Source organism: Zingiber officinale, chromosome 6B (assembly GCF_018446385.1).
Source record: "Zingiber officinale cultivar Zhangliang chromosome 6B, Zo_v1.1, whole genome shotgun sequence".
Lineage (NCBI taxonomy): Eukaryota > Viridiplantae > Streptophyta > Magnoliopsida > Zingiberales > Zingiberaceae > Zingiber > Zingiber officinale.
In genome coordinates this window covers 11,188,967-11,208,085 of record NC_055996.1, presented here as the reverse complement: position 1 = coordinate 11,208,085, position 19,119 = coordinate 11,188,967, and the positions used below count along the sequence as shown (strand labels likewise).

Here is a 19,119-nt window from a genome sequence, read left to right as displayed (position 1 = left end):
GGCATGTATATCCCTGATAAAACAATAGAGGTTTTCATCGTATGATCCACCTGTTGACCATGTCTTGTGTCAGCGGCACTATCTCCCGGAAGGATACATTAGTGATCCATCTGCTCGGCCAAGAAAGATAGCCGCTCAGCTGAGTACACCTCTGCTCAGACGGACTTGGCTGCTCCTCCACATGGCAACAGGTCTCGATGGTTTGTCTCCTGCCCCACCCACCCCGACCGGGCTAATGCTTCGGTTGTCCGCACGCTCCTCCACTTCATGACTGTCGTATGATGATCTTGGCTGAACGAGCCCTTTGCTTGGACCGGCCCTATGCCGGTCGAGCAATACATGCCTAATCAACCATTGCAGGAGAGATCCGCTCGACCCCTCTGACGTTGAACTCCTCAACTTTGACCTCCACGTTGACTACTACCTCCATCGTTTGACCCGCACTTAATTGACTCCACATCATGTGCTTAACGAGTCATCTCTATCGATCATGATCCATTGCCCACATGAGTTGTTATCGATGATTCAAGCCAACTTGTTAAGAAATCAGGATAAACAGAAATACAATGTGTATGCAGCACCCTGTAGATATTAATAAAAAATAACACTATTCCCTTCAATGACTTCAAACACGAATGCCTCATTCTAAACTCCCCAAACAAATAAAAAATTGTAGGACATCTAAGAATAGAAAAAACAAATCATTGCTATTGCTAGTTTCAACTCCTATAATCCGCGCAGACAGATTGGTTCTTTCAACCGTGATCCATAATCGCATTGTGCCTCCAACTTCATTTGGTATATGTTGCACAAGTTTCATCCAACTGTATCAACATGGAACAGGGAGGGTGCCATATTTGCCTGTCTAAAGGATTCAAAACAAGGCTCGAACATGTCCACAATTTCGTCTTCCGAGGACCTCCCACTCCATGAGTTTGATCTCGACGGTATCAGTCTATCAGTATGCTCTATCTCCAACTCTATTTGGTGCTCTTTGCACAAGTACTGTTGTTCAATTGGTATTGACATGGAACGGGGAGGATGCGATCGAGCAGATCTCACTCCACTCGGTTCATGTCGTTCAATTGTAACTGCTGTATTTTGAATTAGGCTGGATTCCCTGGTACTGGGGGCGTATGAACTCTGTAGAGATGCAAAACAAAATTATGCCAAGCAAGACAATTTTCTCCCCTTTCTTTTGAGTTTAGTGGAATGAAATGGAAGGAAATAACTATTCCTAAGAAAGGAAATGGAATAAATCAATTTCTTAATTTGGTTCAGGGAACAGAGTATCTTGAGTTTGGTTCTTAGGGATATTACAAGGAATAAATAGGAAATACTTTTTCATAATAATAAAACATCTCTATATGAAAAATGGTTGATCTAATTCAACCAATCTACCCTGCACAATAGGTTCACTATTTCATAATATTATGATTCCGACATGCATAAATGACATGAATCAGAAACAAACTGGATCTCTACACAAAAATATAAATGTTAACTTATGAGTTGTCTCTTATTATTATTATTTTTAAAAGTTAATAATTTAGTTTGTTTTGATAGATTTTTTCAGGAGAACAAGTCTTTTAAAGGTTAATAATAATGCCATTTAAAATTGTATAGAAGTTTAATTTAACTTGATTCATTTCCTAGTTTATACTTTGGTTTATTTCCTACTCCGATTGAGTCCTTCTAGGTATGAAATTATTTCTTTCATTGAATGGTTGGAGTCTTTAAAGGGTTCACAATCTCTCATATTAATCATCTTTTGCATATTATTTCCTCTTAGTGTGTTTTAGTTGTTCTTTATGAGATTGTTTACTTTCTCTGTGATGTTGTTTCTCTAGCGTTGCATCAAATATAGTGAAGTAGCTGAATTTTGTTTGTATGAGGAAAATAGTTGCATCGCATAAGGAAAGAAGAATGCATGAATTGTGAAAGATGGTGTATTCATATGCAGCAAGAGTTTTCAAACACATGTTGAATAGCACAGAAAGTGAATTATTTACCCACTCAAGACTTGTCGGCATATTTCTCTTTCTAGATTTTCCAGGAGCAATTGTTAAAAGAATCTGAACAACTTCGCTCATCGTTGGTCTTGAATCTGGATCCCATTGCAAGCATTCTCTTGCTAAATGAGCCATTATTTGCATTTCTTCTTCAGGGAACTTTCCTCTTAGAACTGCATCGGGTAACTCAGAGACAACTAGCTGGCTATCCTGAAGACGACTTGTTGCCTGCAATCATAATTTAAGATCAAAAATGACTTGCATTTTCATTGATGATAATTGAGTCCTTTAAATCTCATGAAGTTGGTTCGCAAGATGCTTGACTACAGTAAGACAATGCATTTACCATGCGATGATAGCAATAACTGGTAATTTGACCTACTTGCTTTTATTTCACATTGTTGATGAAAACCTAATCCCCTTTTGATCTTAGAATGTTGTTTCTCCAAAATGCTTTTAGTGTGCAACAAGGACGATTACCAGAAATGTTATTTCAATCTATAACAGTGAGGAATATATGTGCTTTAATTTATGGAATGGGTCTACGATCTCACAAGCTCAGGAAAAAAGAGATCTCAGAATTCACCAATGGAGAACTTGACAAGTAAAGCTTGTTTAATGCTAAATATGCTCAAATTCTAAAAATAGAATGGTGTATGATGCTTGAGAAACTTACCCATATCACAAGGCTATCTTCTCCTTTATTTGTAGCTTTGAAAATAGGTCTGCGACCAGTGATCAACTCAAGAATAACCACTCCAAAGCTAAATACATCCGACTTTTGCGATGCTTTTCCAACTATGGCATACTCCGGTGCGAAATACCCAAATGTCCCTAGCATTCTTGCTGGAGAACTGGAAGAACTAGTAAGATCATCTGTCATTAGTTGTTTAGCCATACCAAGATCAGCTATCTGCAAGATGAGAGAAAATTATCTATTCAAACATCAAACAGAACTTAAAGTTGTATAATCAGTGAAAATAAAGCAAGCATGAAAAATTTTGTCCATTGAGCGCAGCAGTGAAACAAAATGAATTTTCTAACAACCCTAGGAAGTTCGGCTGAGCAAGTAGTGTGTCAAATTTTGTATTTTAAATTAAACAACTGCATGAAATCTAAGAAACGTGTGCATCAAACAACTGCATGAAGACTACAGAGGCAAATTAAAAAATGCTATGGCAATACAAGTTTCTAGTTGAAGCCTCCAAGTTGCTTCAACTATATTGAAGTTATAAATATATGAATTGATGCCAATCAATAGAAGCATATCCGCCCACATATGAAGAGTGAAGTATGAAAGTATAAATTGGTTCGTTTCCTAACAGCTTGACCTTTTGATATAAGTAGTTGACCAATGAACTTAAACAAACAATAAATTCTATTCTTTTTTTTTTGAAGAATATTAATATTTTGAAGTTCAAGTAAGAACAACTATGAAAAAAGTATAAGAGGAAAAGAAATTAGGCAAGGCAGTTATTTTGTTTTGTTCCATTTCATTCTACTAAGGGAACAATTTGTTGATGTCTCTGTCCCTTGTTCATAATGAGCAAGACTTACTATGATAGTGATAAATTAGTTTCATGATTGTTTTTAAGTCCAACAACACTTCAGCAATGATGAATCAATTGGATATTTATTTTGCATACATAATGGTAATTGCATGAAGAAACAAAAAAAAAATGCTCGATCAAGTTGTGTAGTTCAGTTTGGATTGGACTAAATGGATTTTTTATGTCATTGAGCTCTGTCTCACAATGCTGAATATCTTCATTAAAGAGGAAATCAAGCAGAGGAGAAAAAAAAAGAAGCAAACCATGTTTGATAGTGCAAGGAAACTTGCTCACCTTAGCCCTATAATTGTCATCCAAAAGAATGTTGGTGGTTTTGATGTCTCTATGCAGAATCCTGGGAGCAGCTGCTTCATGAAGATATTCCAGACCCTTTGCAGCACCTAATGCAATTTGCACACGTGTTTCCCAGTCCATTGCTTCTTTCCCTTGTTTTGTATCTAAACTGTCTCTCAAGTTCCCATTGGACATATACTCAAATACCAAGAGCCTCTCTAATTGCCTTCCTTGGTTTTCTATACAGTACCCAAGCAAAAGCACCACATGACAATGGTTGAACCTCAATATGAGTTCAATCTGTACAAAGAAGGTTTCAAAAATTAAAAATGAGAAATTGATAATACATTTAGGGCACCAATTATCAATGACTTTAATCCCCAATTTGCTACAACATGAGATTTTTTTTTTTTTTAAAAAAAGAGATTGTAAGATATTTTTAGAGATAAGCTAGGACATTTATTTTATATAGAACTGGTTTTATTGATGATTTGAAAACAGGCTGAGATCCTTATTGGTCGAGAGTTTGACTTTTGGGGGATACGCATGCTACATCAACTTGATCACCAACACAATTAGATGGCAAAATCTAGAACGAATCTAATAATAAAAAATTCTGTAAATTTATTAGACCATCACTAATATGATTAGATCACTGACAAAAATATGAACAAGTAATAGGAAATATAAAACATGTATTCAAACAATACCTCATGCAAAAACTCAGGATCAATTTCTGACCCTCCTAATGGTCTTAATTTCTTTATAGCAACCATTCTTCCATCCTTTAACTCTCCACGATAGACATTGCTGCTCCCTCCAATCCCTATGAGGTTATCAGTTGAGAATCCTTTACTAGCTTGCTCCAATTCGACATAGGAAAATTGGATAACTACACCGGATAAAGTTCCCTTTCCACTTCCAAACATGAAAGGAAGCTTTTGTATGATTTCTGCAACATAGAAAATTTTCCCATTAGTGACAAGCCAATATAGGTGCAAGAGCAAAAACACATTGAAACTGAATTGGCATTTCGAAGTGAAATTTGCTAGCAAAAGAGGTGGCTTCAGATTATCTTAATCAACAACACATCAACACCCTAGTTTAAGCTGACATGGAAGTTTGCCCTCCTTCCAGGCAGTGTTTATAGCTCCATGACTTGATGGTTGCTTCACCAAATAGTCCTTTACTCCTATGTACAAATCTTGCCTTACAGCCTGCATTCTAGCATTCATCTCGCCAACTGAATTTCAACCACCAAGTCGATTGGCGATCAAGCTACATGGTCGTTCACTATTGTTGCATTGGGCTGCCTAGGGACTCCGAGAAATTGGATGATGGTTGGTCGATGATCCCCTCTGTTCCTTGATCTGTTCATTTTTGCTCGTCGAGGCATCTTCTTCCGGTCTCCCACCTCGATGGGTAATGGCTGATTGGTACTACTGCACTAGTTTGGTCCTCCCCACCATTACCCCAATGGTGATTTTAAGTGATATGTTGTTGTGCCCCTACTATCCTAGCATCTATTTAGCTTATTTACAATTGCATAGCCCTTTCTTCTTTAAAAAGTCCCACGTGAAGAGTCGTGGATTAATCATGAGAGTTTATATATTTACAAGAATGAACTACTATTAGCTCAGGATTATGAATTTTAGCTGGGATTTAAGCATTTTGGACTAGTGGTTGAATCTAACAAAATTAATGGGATTATATAGGGAGAATGTAATAGTTGGCATCAGAGCAAATTTGGCAACATTTCAGTCCAATATCTCTTGTTGTGGAGTGATTGTGATGCCCTAACTTACACTACATGGAGAGTTGTAGACTAATGGAGGATCATACACTACATGGAGAGTTGTAGACTAATGGAGGATCATACACTACATGGAGAGTTGTGGACTAATGAAGGAGGATCATATATTAATTTTAACTGGGGCTGGTTAAGCAATTAAAGCTAACGATTGGACCAAACAAATTTAATGAATCACTCCTAACATGTGGGCAAGTCATGACAACAAGCCATTTCAGCCCCAACTATTACATGGATCTTATCCCCATTAGACTCTATTTATCATTACATAGTAATATTTAGATCGCTTAGATCATTTTTAATTTTCTTAATTAGAATTTCTTGCTTCTTTTTTTAATATTTCACTATAGTTGTAAATAACTAAATGTGCAGTAAGAAATGTGGAAATAAATGTCTTATCGATTAGCCACTATTGTGAATTTAGTGGGGCATTTTGTCGAATTGATTAAATTAACTTTGCTCTATATGCATGCGATAATAATTAGGTTGTTGACAAGAGATTAATAGAACTTGATTCCTGGCAGGTCTCTAATCGCAAGAAGCTAAGAACCATAACCAATCAACTGGATGAATAATTTTGTACTAGTGTTCCAAATGGGGAATTAAGTGAAAGTTTACACTTTACCTGATATAGGCTTGAGGAAGAAACAGGTTTTGCTTTGATATGGCTGAAATTGAGCAGATCGATGACTTATCAAGTTTGCTGAACTGTTATAACTCGTATCCTTTACTGATGGAGTTTGTGATAGTTGCATGGGAAGTCTATTGTTGCAATAGAAACAGTATGTAGACAATGCTACCAATGCAACAGTTGCAAATGCAGCACACAGAAGTACAATAATCAAAAGAGCTTTCTTAGAGAGATGTTTCTCTGAGACTGCAGGTGTTCCTGCAAGATCTATATAAGACATAGAAGAAGCGGCATACTAAAGATAATAAGGATTTTAATTCATAAAATAAAATAAAGCAAACTAAACGTATTAAGATAACATACAATTAAATATCTGTTATCGCAAATTATCAGCTTCGTCGAGCTGTGTCAGTGTCAACTGTTTGGTGTTGGTTATTTCTCCCCAAATATTATCCATTGAGTGAATTTCAGTTTGAGTTATTTTTAAGCTACAGCAGAGATAACTTTAATTGGGCAGATGAGAAAAAGTAACCTAAGGTGCAATTGCAGGAAGAGAAACTAGTGTTATGAAGAATGTTCCGAGGGGCTTGACGGTTGAGTGTTGAACAAGAGCAATTCCATGTCATTCTATCTGTAGTTCCTGTCAGAGAAAATTTTAATAATTAAAATGGCATCTTTTTTAGGAAAAAGCATGCATAGAACTTTTAAGCTCTTGAAACAAACAATTTTGTTGCTTGTCTTGTTTATCTTGAAAAGTGTAGAGATACACATGCTCCTACTATTACTTTATTCATCAAGCAAACAGACTGATTGATCCCGACATTGCAATAGGAATTTGTTCTGGAGTTTGGAACAAATCCCCATCAATCTAATATATAACACAATTGATTCTATAGATGTTTAGATTTTATGTATAAACCATGAATCCCTTCTTGCCATAAATACAAGACAAATCTGCCTCAAGAAACCTATTAGCACGAGAAGTGAATGGAATAGAAAAATGCATATGACATGGAAACCACAAGTTAAACTTATATCCACGCAAGCTGGATGCCTTTCTATTCTTTGGATATTATCAGCAGTAATGATTCAAAGCCTATTTATAATCCAGTCAATAATGTGAATAGAATCAACCAACTTCTAGTTTTATTAGAAAGTATTTAATAGATTTCACAAACCATAAATGCAGACACATAGTTTAATTAGAAAGTCTTGCATAGGTTGCACATACCATAAATGCAACCACAAGAGGAGGAATTAAATGCAGGAGCATTTTCAAGAGGATCAGCATTGCAAATGCACGTCCACTTTAGACTGTTCGGTTGAGCCAACGAACTCTCTGTAAACAAACAATATGCAACCAAATTTAGTGGCACATCGACCCAAGACCAAAAACAAAGGATGAATTGAATCACCCCATAACTCTTGCAATTGAGGACAAACTTAGACTAACCACAAGTCGTGAGCTGGACCAACAGAACCACACTAATACAAGCCAAGGCTACTCTCCAGTGAAATTCCATCAAGTTAGTCCCAACACTACGTTTGGTGAGACATCAAACCCTACACTTCCATCAAGTGTCTGTATAAATGTAGGCAATTATTTAGCACAAACAGTGAAACAACAACCTGTAACACTAATCATTGACTAAGATCTTTGTTTCTTTCATCTCGCACCATGATCATAGAAAAACAGTCACAAGTAAAGATGAACTATTCCAAAATACCCCCAAAAAATACCGAACAAATCAGAATTTATGACAGAAAATAGACTCGAATTGTAGCAGAACAACCTTGAAAAGATGAATCCTCAACAATAGGCTCAAAAGGAAAAGAGGACACTAGATTCGATCTGAATCACGAGAGGCGGCGAACTGCAACTGATAATTTCTCTGCCGAATCGGGAGCTTGCGGGGAGTCATATCGACGAACAGGTTGAAGGAGAAGGAATGCGTTAGGCGGAGTGGCCGATTGCTGCCCTAATCGAAGAGTAAGCGGGAAGCTTTCTGGAATCGCCGGAGGCCGCAATCGATGAGGCGAGGGCAGAGTGGAGAGGGAACTGGAACGGGCCTCCCGATCAGTGCTCTTCGCCGGAAATAGCCATAAAAATCTGCTCACCTACTCGATAGCGACGGATCGAGCGTGAATTACTGATTCAGAACCCCCTCCGATCGAACAAAACAACAAAGAAAGAGCTAATAAAAAACGAAAACAAATCTAAAAATCGTTCCGAAGTGTTCAAACTTCGAACTGCTCAACGGTTCCATTCACTCTCCGTCTCTCCCTCTCTCTCTCTCTCTCACGCTCTGTTGTGGCTAAATAATAAATTTTTTTCGTACGAATTTAATGTAAACACAGAGAGGAACTTATTAGAGTGACGTCGTATAAGTTTGTTTTTTTTAAAAAAAAGTAAAATAATGAAATTCTTATCACGGTCCATACCATTTCACTATTATAGCACATCTTTGCTATAACTAAGCTCTTGCTTCATTAAATTATTACATATGGAAGGTAATCATATCAAAATAACCTTTTTTGAAAGCCAAAATTAATTCAACTAATTAAATTTATCTAATATTATTATAATATTTTTAATCAAAATTATTAGTAATAAAATTACTCTCTATTATATTTAAACAAATTATTGTTATTTATATGGGTAACTATTTTCAACGGAGCTTGCTTCGATAATAATTTTAGAATTACAATAATTTTAAAATAAAAATGGAAGGAATGTTATTTAAATTAGGATCCTTTGATGAAAATCATAATAAAGAACGTCCTCTTCATTTTTACTCACGAATAAAGATAGATATAGGAGGGTATGAAATTATTTTTAGAGGATTTTTTATGATAATTTTTATGATGCACTTAAAATTTAATAATTTTTAAAAGTAACCTTTAATATTCTATTAGTAAAAAATACTATATAATTATTTATTTAATAATTTTGGTTAAAATTAGTAAATCAACTACTCGGTAAACCTAATGGTTCCACTGTACAAAAATTTTGTACAAAGGTCTGAACCTTTACCTAGCTACCATGTGTTCTTTTAAATTAAACTTGGATCGTCTGCGGAACTTTACATGTTTGATCCAAAGTTTAATCTATTTGTTCTTTTAGGTTTAGACTTGGATCTCCTGCGAAACTTAACACTTTCGATCCAAATCACCTAGGTTATTAATTTCATTAAATATTAGTTTCCAAAATTGACTCCCAGTACTGACGTGGCGAGGCACATGACCTTCTTGGATATGGGAACAATCACCACCGACTAGACAAAGCCTTTTAAGGAAAGTTAATATTTAATTTCCTTAAATAACTTTAGATCAACCGAAAAGAACAATCAAATCACAAGGAAAAAAAAAATAAAAGAACACAACATCAAAAATAAATTTGAAATACTAGAATCGTATCTGCACTTTAAATATTAGAGGATTAATCCGTACTTTAAATATCAGAGAATAAACCATAGAGGTTGATTGATTGATTTGTATAGACCCCATTTAATAAATAGATAAGATCTATCCAAATCAATCAATTAAAATAGTGGGACAGAAGATCAACTCTCAGAGACGACGTTGGTAAATTATATATATGAATGATGCAATGTGCTATTAGAAATACTCTCAACATTCAATAAATATTAAATATATATTTATACTTGTTTACAAATCCTCTCGTAGTCAAACTATTCCTTATTAAAAATACAATTGTTCTTGACTCCAAGGGTGAAGCTAGATCGAGGCCATTCGAAAATGATCGATGTGAAATGGGAATGGGATCAATCAAGCAGTACTTAGAAGTCTCACCTTTATTCATATTCATGCTAAGCTTTCGTCAAGACGACTTCCAGAACTCAAGTCGCTTCGATACTAGCCGAAGTGGAGAGACAAAATGATCCGAGATAGAGATCATGTATAATTTGTACCCGGTAACAATTACAATCTGTCGGTACCAAGCAAGGTAAAAGGCAGCCATACGGCTGTTGTTTGGAGGTCGAAACCTCGCTACCCAAAAGGGGACATCAAGTTCGCAGCGGCTGAACAATTTGAGCCGGCGTTACAGCTCTTGGTTGGGCGGAGAAGTAGGAGCAGCACATCCCTCTTTTTACCAGAACAGAACCACAGCTTGGGCGGCAAGAAACTTGGCCGGAACATAGCTTGGGTGCTTGGAAGAACCACCCAATCAGCAACGTTCAAGTTGGAGAGGACCAACCATTGCTCTTCAACGTGTTGATGCTTGGAGAAGCCACCCAATCAGAAACCATGCATGTCGGAGGAGCAACCATTGTTCTTCAACGTGTTGAAGCTTGGCCAACAACGTGATCAGCAACGTTGAATCAGCTTATTGAGTTGACTTCACGTTCCAATCAGCAACGCTGTTCACGGTCAGCAATCCAATGTGAATTGAGTCCTTGGGCGACGGTGGCTAGAAGAGGAGAGGGAGAAGAGAATTCCAAACCTAATTATTAGGTTTTCATGAAAGAAAACTTCTTAAAATGTCTTCTACCCAAACATATTTATACATTTTCTATCGGGTTTGGATCAAATCCAAAGTTCAAGCTAATAGTCTTAAATTTAATTCAAAATCAAATTATATTGGTTTAAAACCAAACTATTTGGTTTTAATTAAAATCAAATCAATTTAGTTCACTAATTAAACTAAAGAATGTCCACGTCGTCTTCAAAAGACGTGACCCAACCATACTTTTGTTACACCAAACTCTTTCCATATTTATCCTTTATCTAGTCCAATCAGACTCAATCTCTCTCGATCTGAGAATCCAATTCCTAAATTTGTTTTAAGTTTCTTGGATAAACTCGTAATGTGTGACCTTATATGTTTTTGGTTACATTGGTCGTCAATAATTAACCATTAATTATGGAACGATAATGAGTAGCATCTAGTAGTACATCATAATTCTCAATTAATTGGAAAATTAAACAGTTGATTACAGGACCACTTCTGAATCTTTCAACAACTACAGTGAGTTATGCATGTTTGATTCCTTTCACTCATCTTATACTCAATTGGTTTATGACGTGATTTATGTGTCAGTCTCTATTAGACTAAATACGTCACACCTAGCCCAAGTAATATTTCCTTGTCCTGCGAATTCAAATTACTCCAACATGTGTACAAGAGTCTCATACTCTTGACATTTGATGCTTTGGCTAAAGATTTTGAGTAACAATCCTAACAAGTGGTTATAGGATATACGTCTCTTCGCAAGGAGTGGTGAATCTTTTGTTGGCTATTCAAACACCTTTAAATACTTCAACTTATGCTTAATCATCTCGGATCCACACCTCAACTCAGAGATGTTGGCTTAAGATGTTAAAGTATAAGCCTTCATGACTAAGATGACTTGAATACCTCAAGTCGAAGGAAACTTATACTCGAGTTGCAATGAGATCTTTATTGACATATCTATATATGTATAGAACCATATGAAGTCTCATAGTAGGTTACTTTAATGAACTAGTTATTATAACTAGTATCCACGTTTAACTCTCGACATCCTAATATCTCTGACTAGTGAGAAACAGCTGCTTGGATAAACCAAGGAATATAACACATGCTAATATCACAGAATCGATGATATATGAACTTATCAATTCATCGACTAAGGAATATTTCAATACATTTATAATTACACATGTAGAGATGCTCACTAGTTGTGATTCAAATACAAGTTCTCTCATATTATGAATTGTATTATGGATATTCAGTAAAAGAGTTTAAGATTCAATCAAATACATAGTGAATGTGCACTCAAATAGTGAATTTTTATTTATCTAATAAATAGTACATATCATAAGGTAATTATCTTAGGACACCTCTCAAATATAACATACTTTCACTTGGCTTAATGTCAATCGCTATGGTATCCAATATCACAGGCGTCTACATGTCTCTCAAACCTATTTTGAGATAGTTTTGTCAAAGGATCCACTAGATTCCTTTCAGTGGGAATCTTCATGATTTGTATTTCATTCATACTTTAATCTTTCTAATCAAGTGATAATGGCAAATCACATGTTTAGATCATTGATGAAACCTGAGTTTCTTAGCCTGATCAATAGTCTCATTGTTGTCTCAGTAAACTAGTACTATTTTAATAATGCTTGGAACTTCATCCAAGTTCAGTGACGAACTTTATGATCTAAACTGCTTCCATTGTCACTTTAGAAGCTGCAATGTATTCCACCTCAGTGGTAACATCTACGATGATTTCTTGCTTGGAACCTTTCCAACTAACTGTGCTTCCATTTTAGGTGAATACGTATCCAAATTGGAACTTAGAATCATCCTTGTCCATTTTGAGTCTGGTATCAGTATACTCACATATAATCATATCACCCCTCTCATATACTAAGAACAAATCCTTAGTGCTTAAGAATTACCTTGATATCCATCCAACGATTCATGCCTAGATTCGATTAATATCTACTCATGACATTCAGAGCGTACGATATACTGGGTCATGTATATAACATACATGATTGATCTTATATCTTACATATATGAGATCTAAATCATGTGAATCCTTTCATCTTATGTGCTCGGGCACATTGACTTAGAAAGGTAAATCTCACATGTAAGTACCCCGGATTAGTTTTGATATGATCAACCCGGTTAAGTTAAGTCTTATGTATTTGATTCTTGTGTCTAAGTGTGTAGGAACTTAGGAACACAAGAAGTCGAACGAAAAATGCAGCTAGCGAGACGGTTGACATGGGAGGAGCCGATGGGCTCGATGCATTCGAGGAATGAGGTGTTACGGAAGAGTACACCGGTGGACGAGAACAGCGTACACAACGTTCGAGGGATGAGAAGCTAGAAAGGAAGCCTGCTGGAGAAGAATGTCATAGTTGCGTTCAGGTGAACTCAACTCCGTTTAGCCAGAGCATTACCCAAGCAAAGAGATCAACTAAGGAACTAATCTGCCTCTTGGAAGGCACCTTCCATGGCTTGAAGGCGCCTTCTATAATCTGCCTTTTGGAAGACGCCTTCTAGTCGGTTGAAGGCACCTTCCCTAATCGTTAGCTGAAGATTGATAGAGTTTTCCACTTGAAGGCGCCTTCGACCCTATTGAAGGCGCCTTCCACCCTTAGATAAGACTTTTCAGGAGGTATAAAAAAGTCTCTGGAGTTAGAAAATATTCAACAATTGAACTACAAATCCTGTATTCAATTTCATAGTATTTTCTGAGCTTAAAAAAAGAGTGTAAGATGCTTTTCCATATTCAACAAAGGAGATTGACTAGTGGACCTTTCTTTATCGCCTTGGATTAACAACCACATAGGTTGTAACTGTAAATTACTTTACCTCCTTTTCATTAATTGTTCGGTATTATTATTTAATTTTGTTTATTTTAGTTGTGCTAGTCTAATCAAATCAAAAGAACGAAAAAGAGTTATTTTTTAGCCAATTCACCCCCTCTTGTCGGCCCCCGTTGCACCAACACCATGTTGTTGGGGCAGGTAGGTTGGTAAGAGGAGGAGTGAATTACTCTAAAAATAAGTTAGAAGAATCTTGAGCTAGTTTGACAGGGATATAATATTAGTTAGCAAAATATGACATAATAAATAACAACTTAAAAAGAACTAAGTAAAAGACTAGGATTTTTACTTGGTTACAACCTAGGTGGCTATTAATTTAAGACGGTTGCAAAACTTCACTAAAAATATCTCCTTTGATGAAGGCGAAGAAACCTCTTACACTCTTTGAAAAGCTCATAAAGTTGCTAGGAGATTAATACAGAAGTTGTTTAATATTTCTTAACTCCAGGGGTCTTTTTATAGCCCATGGAAAACTCTATCTGAAGTTGGAAGATACCTTTAATAGAGTTTAGGACGCCTTCAATCAGAGAAATCTTATCGTCGAAAATAAAACTTTATCTTCGACTAATGATCACTGGAAGACGTCTTCTGTAGGCTGGAAGGCACCTTCGATACTATTTATCGAAGGCGCCTTCCATGAGGTAAATCAACTCCTTAGTTAATATTTTCACGTGGGTGACACTCTGACTAACTGGAGTTGTGCTCATCCGAATCCAACTTCGACCTTCTCTTCGAGCAGGCTTCTTTCCTGGCTCTCATCCCTCGAACGTCGCGCATGTCCTTCTCGTCCACCCGTGTGCTCTTCCACAGCACCTCGTCCCTCGGATGCACCAAGCATGTCAGCTCCTTTTCCCGTGTCATCCTTCTTGCTAACTGCATCTTTCGCTCAACTTCTTGTGTTCCTAATCTCCTGCACACTTAGACACAAGGATCAAATACAAACAAGACCTAACTTGACTAGGTTGATCACATCAAAACTAACCTGGGGGACTTACACATGTCACATGGGAAGATAACATTTCTTGGATTTTTCCATGCTAAATCATTTTAGCACTTTATCGATGTATGTAGACTTTGAAAAACTAAGTAACCTTGTCGATATATAGATCTTAATCCTAAGGATATAGGTTGATTTTTCCATGTCTTTCATAGATAATATCTTGGACAACCAAAATTTAATTGACTGTAGAAAGGGTACATTGTTTCCTATAAACAATATGTCATCAATATATAATACTAGGAATACGACCACACTCCTACTGATCTTCTTGTTCACCCAAGGTTCATTAGGATTTTGTAAGAAATCAAACTTGCACCTATGAAATCCAACCATTACTGAGTGAAAATTTCAGATAATGATCTTCGAGGGACAACATCAATTGACAGTTATTTCAACAAGCTATTTAATGATAGTGCTCCTCTACCATTGTGTGCATAGCTCGTCACTAGAGGTTCCTAAACCTTAAGTAGAGCAAGTGCAGTGTGAAGGGTTACAAGACAATGGTTAGTCAACTCAACTAACATTGTCTTCATCAAGTAGCTTAACACCTTGACTATATGATCATTTATCCAAGGTCTTTAAGTCTATATTTCATATCAGAGTGTTCGAGCTTTTGTCGACACTTGTCAGAGGACATTTATGAGTATGATTATGAGAGTTGTGATGATACTCTCTTAATGGACAGACTCTTAAACCTTAGTCAAGAGGTTAAGTGACCCTTTGGACTTTAGATTGTCATTCTCTTATTATGGATATTTGAGTAACTGAAATGATGAGATTTAACATACTTTTTTGACATGTATTGGTTGGTCACTTATTATGTTATACTCAAAGGTTGAGTAAGGATAGTAACTATGCAACGCTTGGACTAATCATCTGTAAGCACCCCAAGGTAGTTTTGATATGGTTAACCAAGTTAAGTTAGATCCTTTGTATATTTGATTCATGGTGTCTAAGTGTGTAGGAAATTAGGAGCACAAGAAGTTAAGCGAAAGACGTAGCTAGTGAAAAGGATGACACGAAAGAGAGTCGACAAGCTTAGTACGTTCGAGGGACGAGGTGCTGGGAAGAGTGCGCTGGCAGACGAGAAGGAAACACGTGGTGTTTTGGAGGGATGAGAAGCTGCAGTGAAAGATTGCTCGAGGAGAAAGCCAAAACATGGGTTCGGATGAGCCCAATTTTGGATGGCCGAAATCACCCAAGAGAATGGAGGAAAATTGGACAATCAACTCAGTGTTGATAGTCTGGGCACCTGGACCTCCTTGACGAGCCATTGATCGGGGACACGTAAGTCACGTTCAGGCACCCAGACTATGATAAGTTTATCCATTGTAAACCGTTATTGACATGGATAAAGTTTTATCCACATCCAACCAACAGACCCCTTCTGGGCGCCTGGAGCTACCACGTCAGCAAACGATCAGATTTGACCAGCAGACTATAAATAAAGCTCTTGTCTCAGTAGTTCAGAATAACGCTCGTAATTCAATTCATTTTTTGTTCTACTCTGTGTTTGTGTACTTAAACTGCTGTAAGAGGCTACTTCGTCAGAAGGAGATCTTCTAGTGAGCTTGGGTAAATTTTGCCTAGGCCGGTCTGACATTCGGTGCGTGTAGGTCGTGCTCGTACATGAGTCAACTTGGTTCAGTGCAATCCGGGCCCTAAATTTGCACCCCCTGCACATCCATACGAGAGAATGAACCTCTCCGTATACATTTGTTCACATCATCAATGCATGTGCCTTAAAACTTCGAATGTGGGACTAAAGTCCTATGTATAATAGAGTTTCTTCCCTCTTCCACCTCTTCTCTATTCACATACATACAACATCTGTTATTCTTGTTATTATTTTCCATGAGACTATATACCTTTAAATCTCTAGATATATATTCTATTCATGTACTATTTATCTCTATTATCCACCGAGTCATTGGACTCACCACCCCTTTATATACTTTCTTTCCTATGTAGCAGATAGAAGTTACATGGAGTCGTTGAGAGATCTTGTCCGCCAGTCCTATATCTCATCGAGAGCTTTTCACGTTTGGTTTGCATTTTGATTCTGTTTCAGAATTTTGGACTTGTTTCTATAATAATTCACCTGTATGTGAACTTTGAGTCTAGTTGGGTATTTATTTCCGGTACTTGTACTTGTTGTGTTTAAGCCGTGTCGGCACTTAGTCAGTCGTTTTATGGTTTATGTAGTTTATCTTATGTCTTCTTGCTGTGTTTCTATTCTAGCCGTGTTGACTGCATATTATCTTGTGTTGTTGTGATCGTTTTCAGCCGTGTGGGTTGTAGTTATTATATTTATACAACCTTGTGATAATGTATTCAAATTTCATATGTAGTCCTAAGGGGGGAGATGTTGTCCGATTATCGGACAGACATACCTCTGAGGCATGACATCATATCTACTGTCAGTTAGTAAACAAATAAATTTTCACAAGAGCCGGTTCAAATAATAAAACTTATATGCCTTGTACTGAACTCAACTGCTGAATTTTATCATATACCTTATTTTCATTCATGTGAGAGATTGTTAGAAATGTAAATGGAAAACAAAAGGTGGAAGGAGACTTCATTATGAATAGGATTTTAGTCTCACATTAGAAGTTTCATTGCCTTAGTATTGGTTTATATTGTTTCACGTGCATGTATGATATGAACAAGTGCATGAGGAGCGACACTCTTTCTCACGCGTGAGTTCATAGGAGGTGAAAAATCCAAGGCCCATATTGTACTAAACCAAGTTGACTTATGTATTAGTACAACCTCCGCGTGCCGAATGTCAAATCGACCGAGACAAAATTTACCCAAGTAGAACGACCAATATTTTACCACATGGATTCTTTTTTCTTGCTGCTCAAGAATGTAATAGAAATATGAACAAAAGTATTAATGATGATTTCGTAATCTCTCATATAGTAATGGTTGACCATTGAGGGCTGACGACTATCATTAAGCCTTGGACATTAAATGACCTTTATTTAACATTCAATGTAGATGAAGGATGATGCTCCTATATAAAAAAACCATGGTCTTCAGCAGGAGTGAGATCTAGAAGCAAAAGTTATAGTAAAGAAGAGAATCTCCATCCACCTTCATTCCCTAAATCTTCTCTCTGTCGTGCATTTCTACTCGGTGGTTTTTCTATGATAGCAATTAAGTACTTTCTTAGTTCATCATGAACAACCAGTACTTGGTTGTGTATGTGGTTCTACTATTGTATCCTAGGAAACAGACATCCATCATAACCTCAAAGTATAGCTAGAGGAGGATGAATCTGTTTTAAGAAAACTGCTCAAAAATAGACCTCAACATTTTCTTTCTTCCACTTAGACTTAGGAGTCTACACTCAAAGTCAGGAATCAGGAGTCTACACATGAGAGTCGGGAGTCGGGAGTCGGAAGTCTGCACTAGGACTCAACACTCTGACTCGCCACTTGGGAGTCTGCACTCGGGATTTGAGAGTTTGCACTCAGACTCGACAGTCGAGAGTTTGCACTCAGGAGTTGGGATTCTGCACTTGGACTCAACAAACGAGAGTTTGTACTCGAGAGTCGGGAGTTTACACTTAGACTCGACAGTCGGGAGTCTACACTCGGGCATATAAGGCAACCTAGTTTTTCATCCAACTTAGCCATCTCAAGTAGCTCTTCCCTCTTCCCTCCCTGCTTGGCAGTTTGAGATTATTAGATAAGTTTGAATTTAGTTTTTTGAAAATTCAGATCTTTTCCCTCTATCTCTGGCTATAAGATTGTCCAACAGGGCTGATTCAGAAGTCATATGTCCTAGCTATGCCTCTGTCATGTTCAAACCAATCCACTAACTTTTACATAGCATTTCCCACTGACCCAGTTGCCACAAGAATAAGGTCTCGAATCTATAATACCTGCTTGATCAGCGGGCAATTCGAGTGCACTGCCTTTCAAATCCATATATCTATCCGTCTCAGATAGGTATGGTGCACCCATTTGATCCAAAGAACGTTCTCCTTTGATTGTATCCACCAAGATACCTTAGCCAATAAGAAAGGTTCAAAGCTTTCAAGTCACAGAATCCTAGTCCTCTTTCCTCTTTAGGCCTACATATACCTGTCTAAGATAGCGGGGGTATTTTGATGTCCACATAAAAGACTTGTAGATGTTATAAATGTGATCAATAATTCATAAAGTAAGAAGTAATATAGAGAGTCAAAAGTACTCTACTCCCTGTAGCACTAAGGTGATGAGCTGAGCCTTTCTTGCATAGGAAAGTATTTTTTTTGCCCAATAGTTAATATGTCAGACTAGCAAGTCTAGAAGTGGGCTATAGTTCAAAATCCTCAAACACTCAATAACAAGTGGTATCTCTAAATATCAAAAAGGCATGATACCTTTCTAGAAACCCGTAAGAAAGAGCAGTTACATACACGAGAAATATTAGGGGTGATAATTTTTAACATGACATCAAAACACGATCCGAACTGA

General features: G+C 36.9%; 1 protein-coding gene across 5 annotated transcripts; it reads right to left on the bottom strand.

Annotated features, from left to right (window-relative positions):
• Positions 1 to 552: 552 nt before the first annotated feature.
• LOC121991962 (receptor-like serine/threonine-protein kinase NCRK) lies at positions 553 to 8,630 on the bottom strand. 5 transcript variants are annotated; one of them, XM_042546044.1, is made up of 10 exons: positions 8,091 to 8,630; positions 7,751 to 7,879; positions 7,529 to 7,636; positions 6,830 to 6,937; positions 6,292 to 6,564; positions 4,567 to 4,808; positions 3,857 to 4,156; positions 2,689 to 2,925; positions 2,013 to 2,240; positions 553 to 1,143 (listed from the first exon to the last, which is right to left on the bottom strand). In XM_042546044.1, exons 2-10 carry the CDS (start codon positions 7,818 to 7,820, stop codon positions 817 to 819), a joined length of 1,893 nt encoding a protein of 630 aa, XP_042401978.1. In that variant the 5' UTR covers positions 7,821 to 7,879; positions 8,091 to 8,630; the 3' UTR covers positions 553 to 816. The 5 variants fall into 5 exon arrangements, with proteins under 5 accessions (XP_042401978.1, XP_042401981.1, XP_042401982.1 ...); XM_042546047.1 differs by having other exon boundaries at positions 6,292 to 6,555; XM_042546048.1 differs by having other exon boundaries at positions 6,292 to 6,543.
• Between the last annotated feature and the right edge of the window lie 10,489 nt (positions 8,631 to 19,119).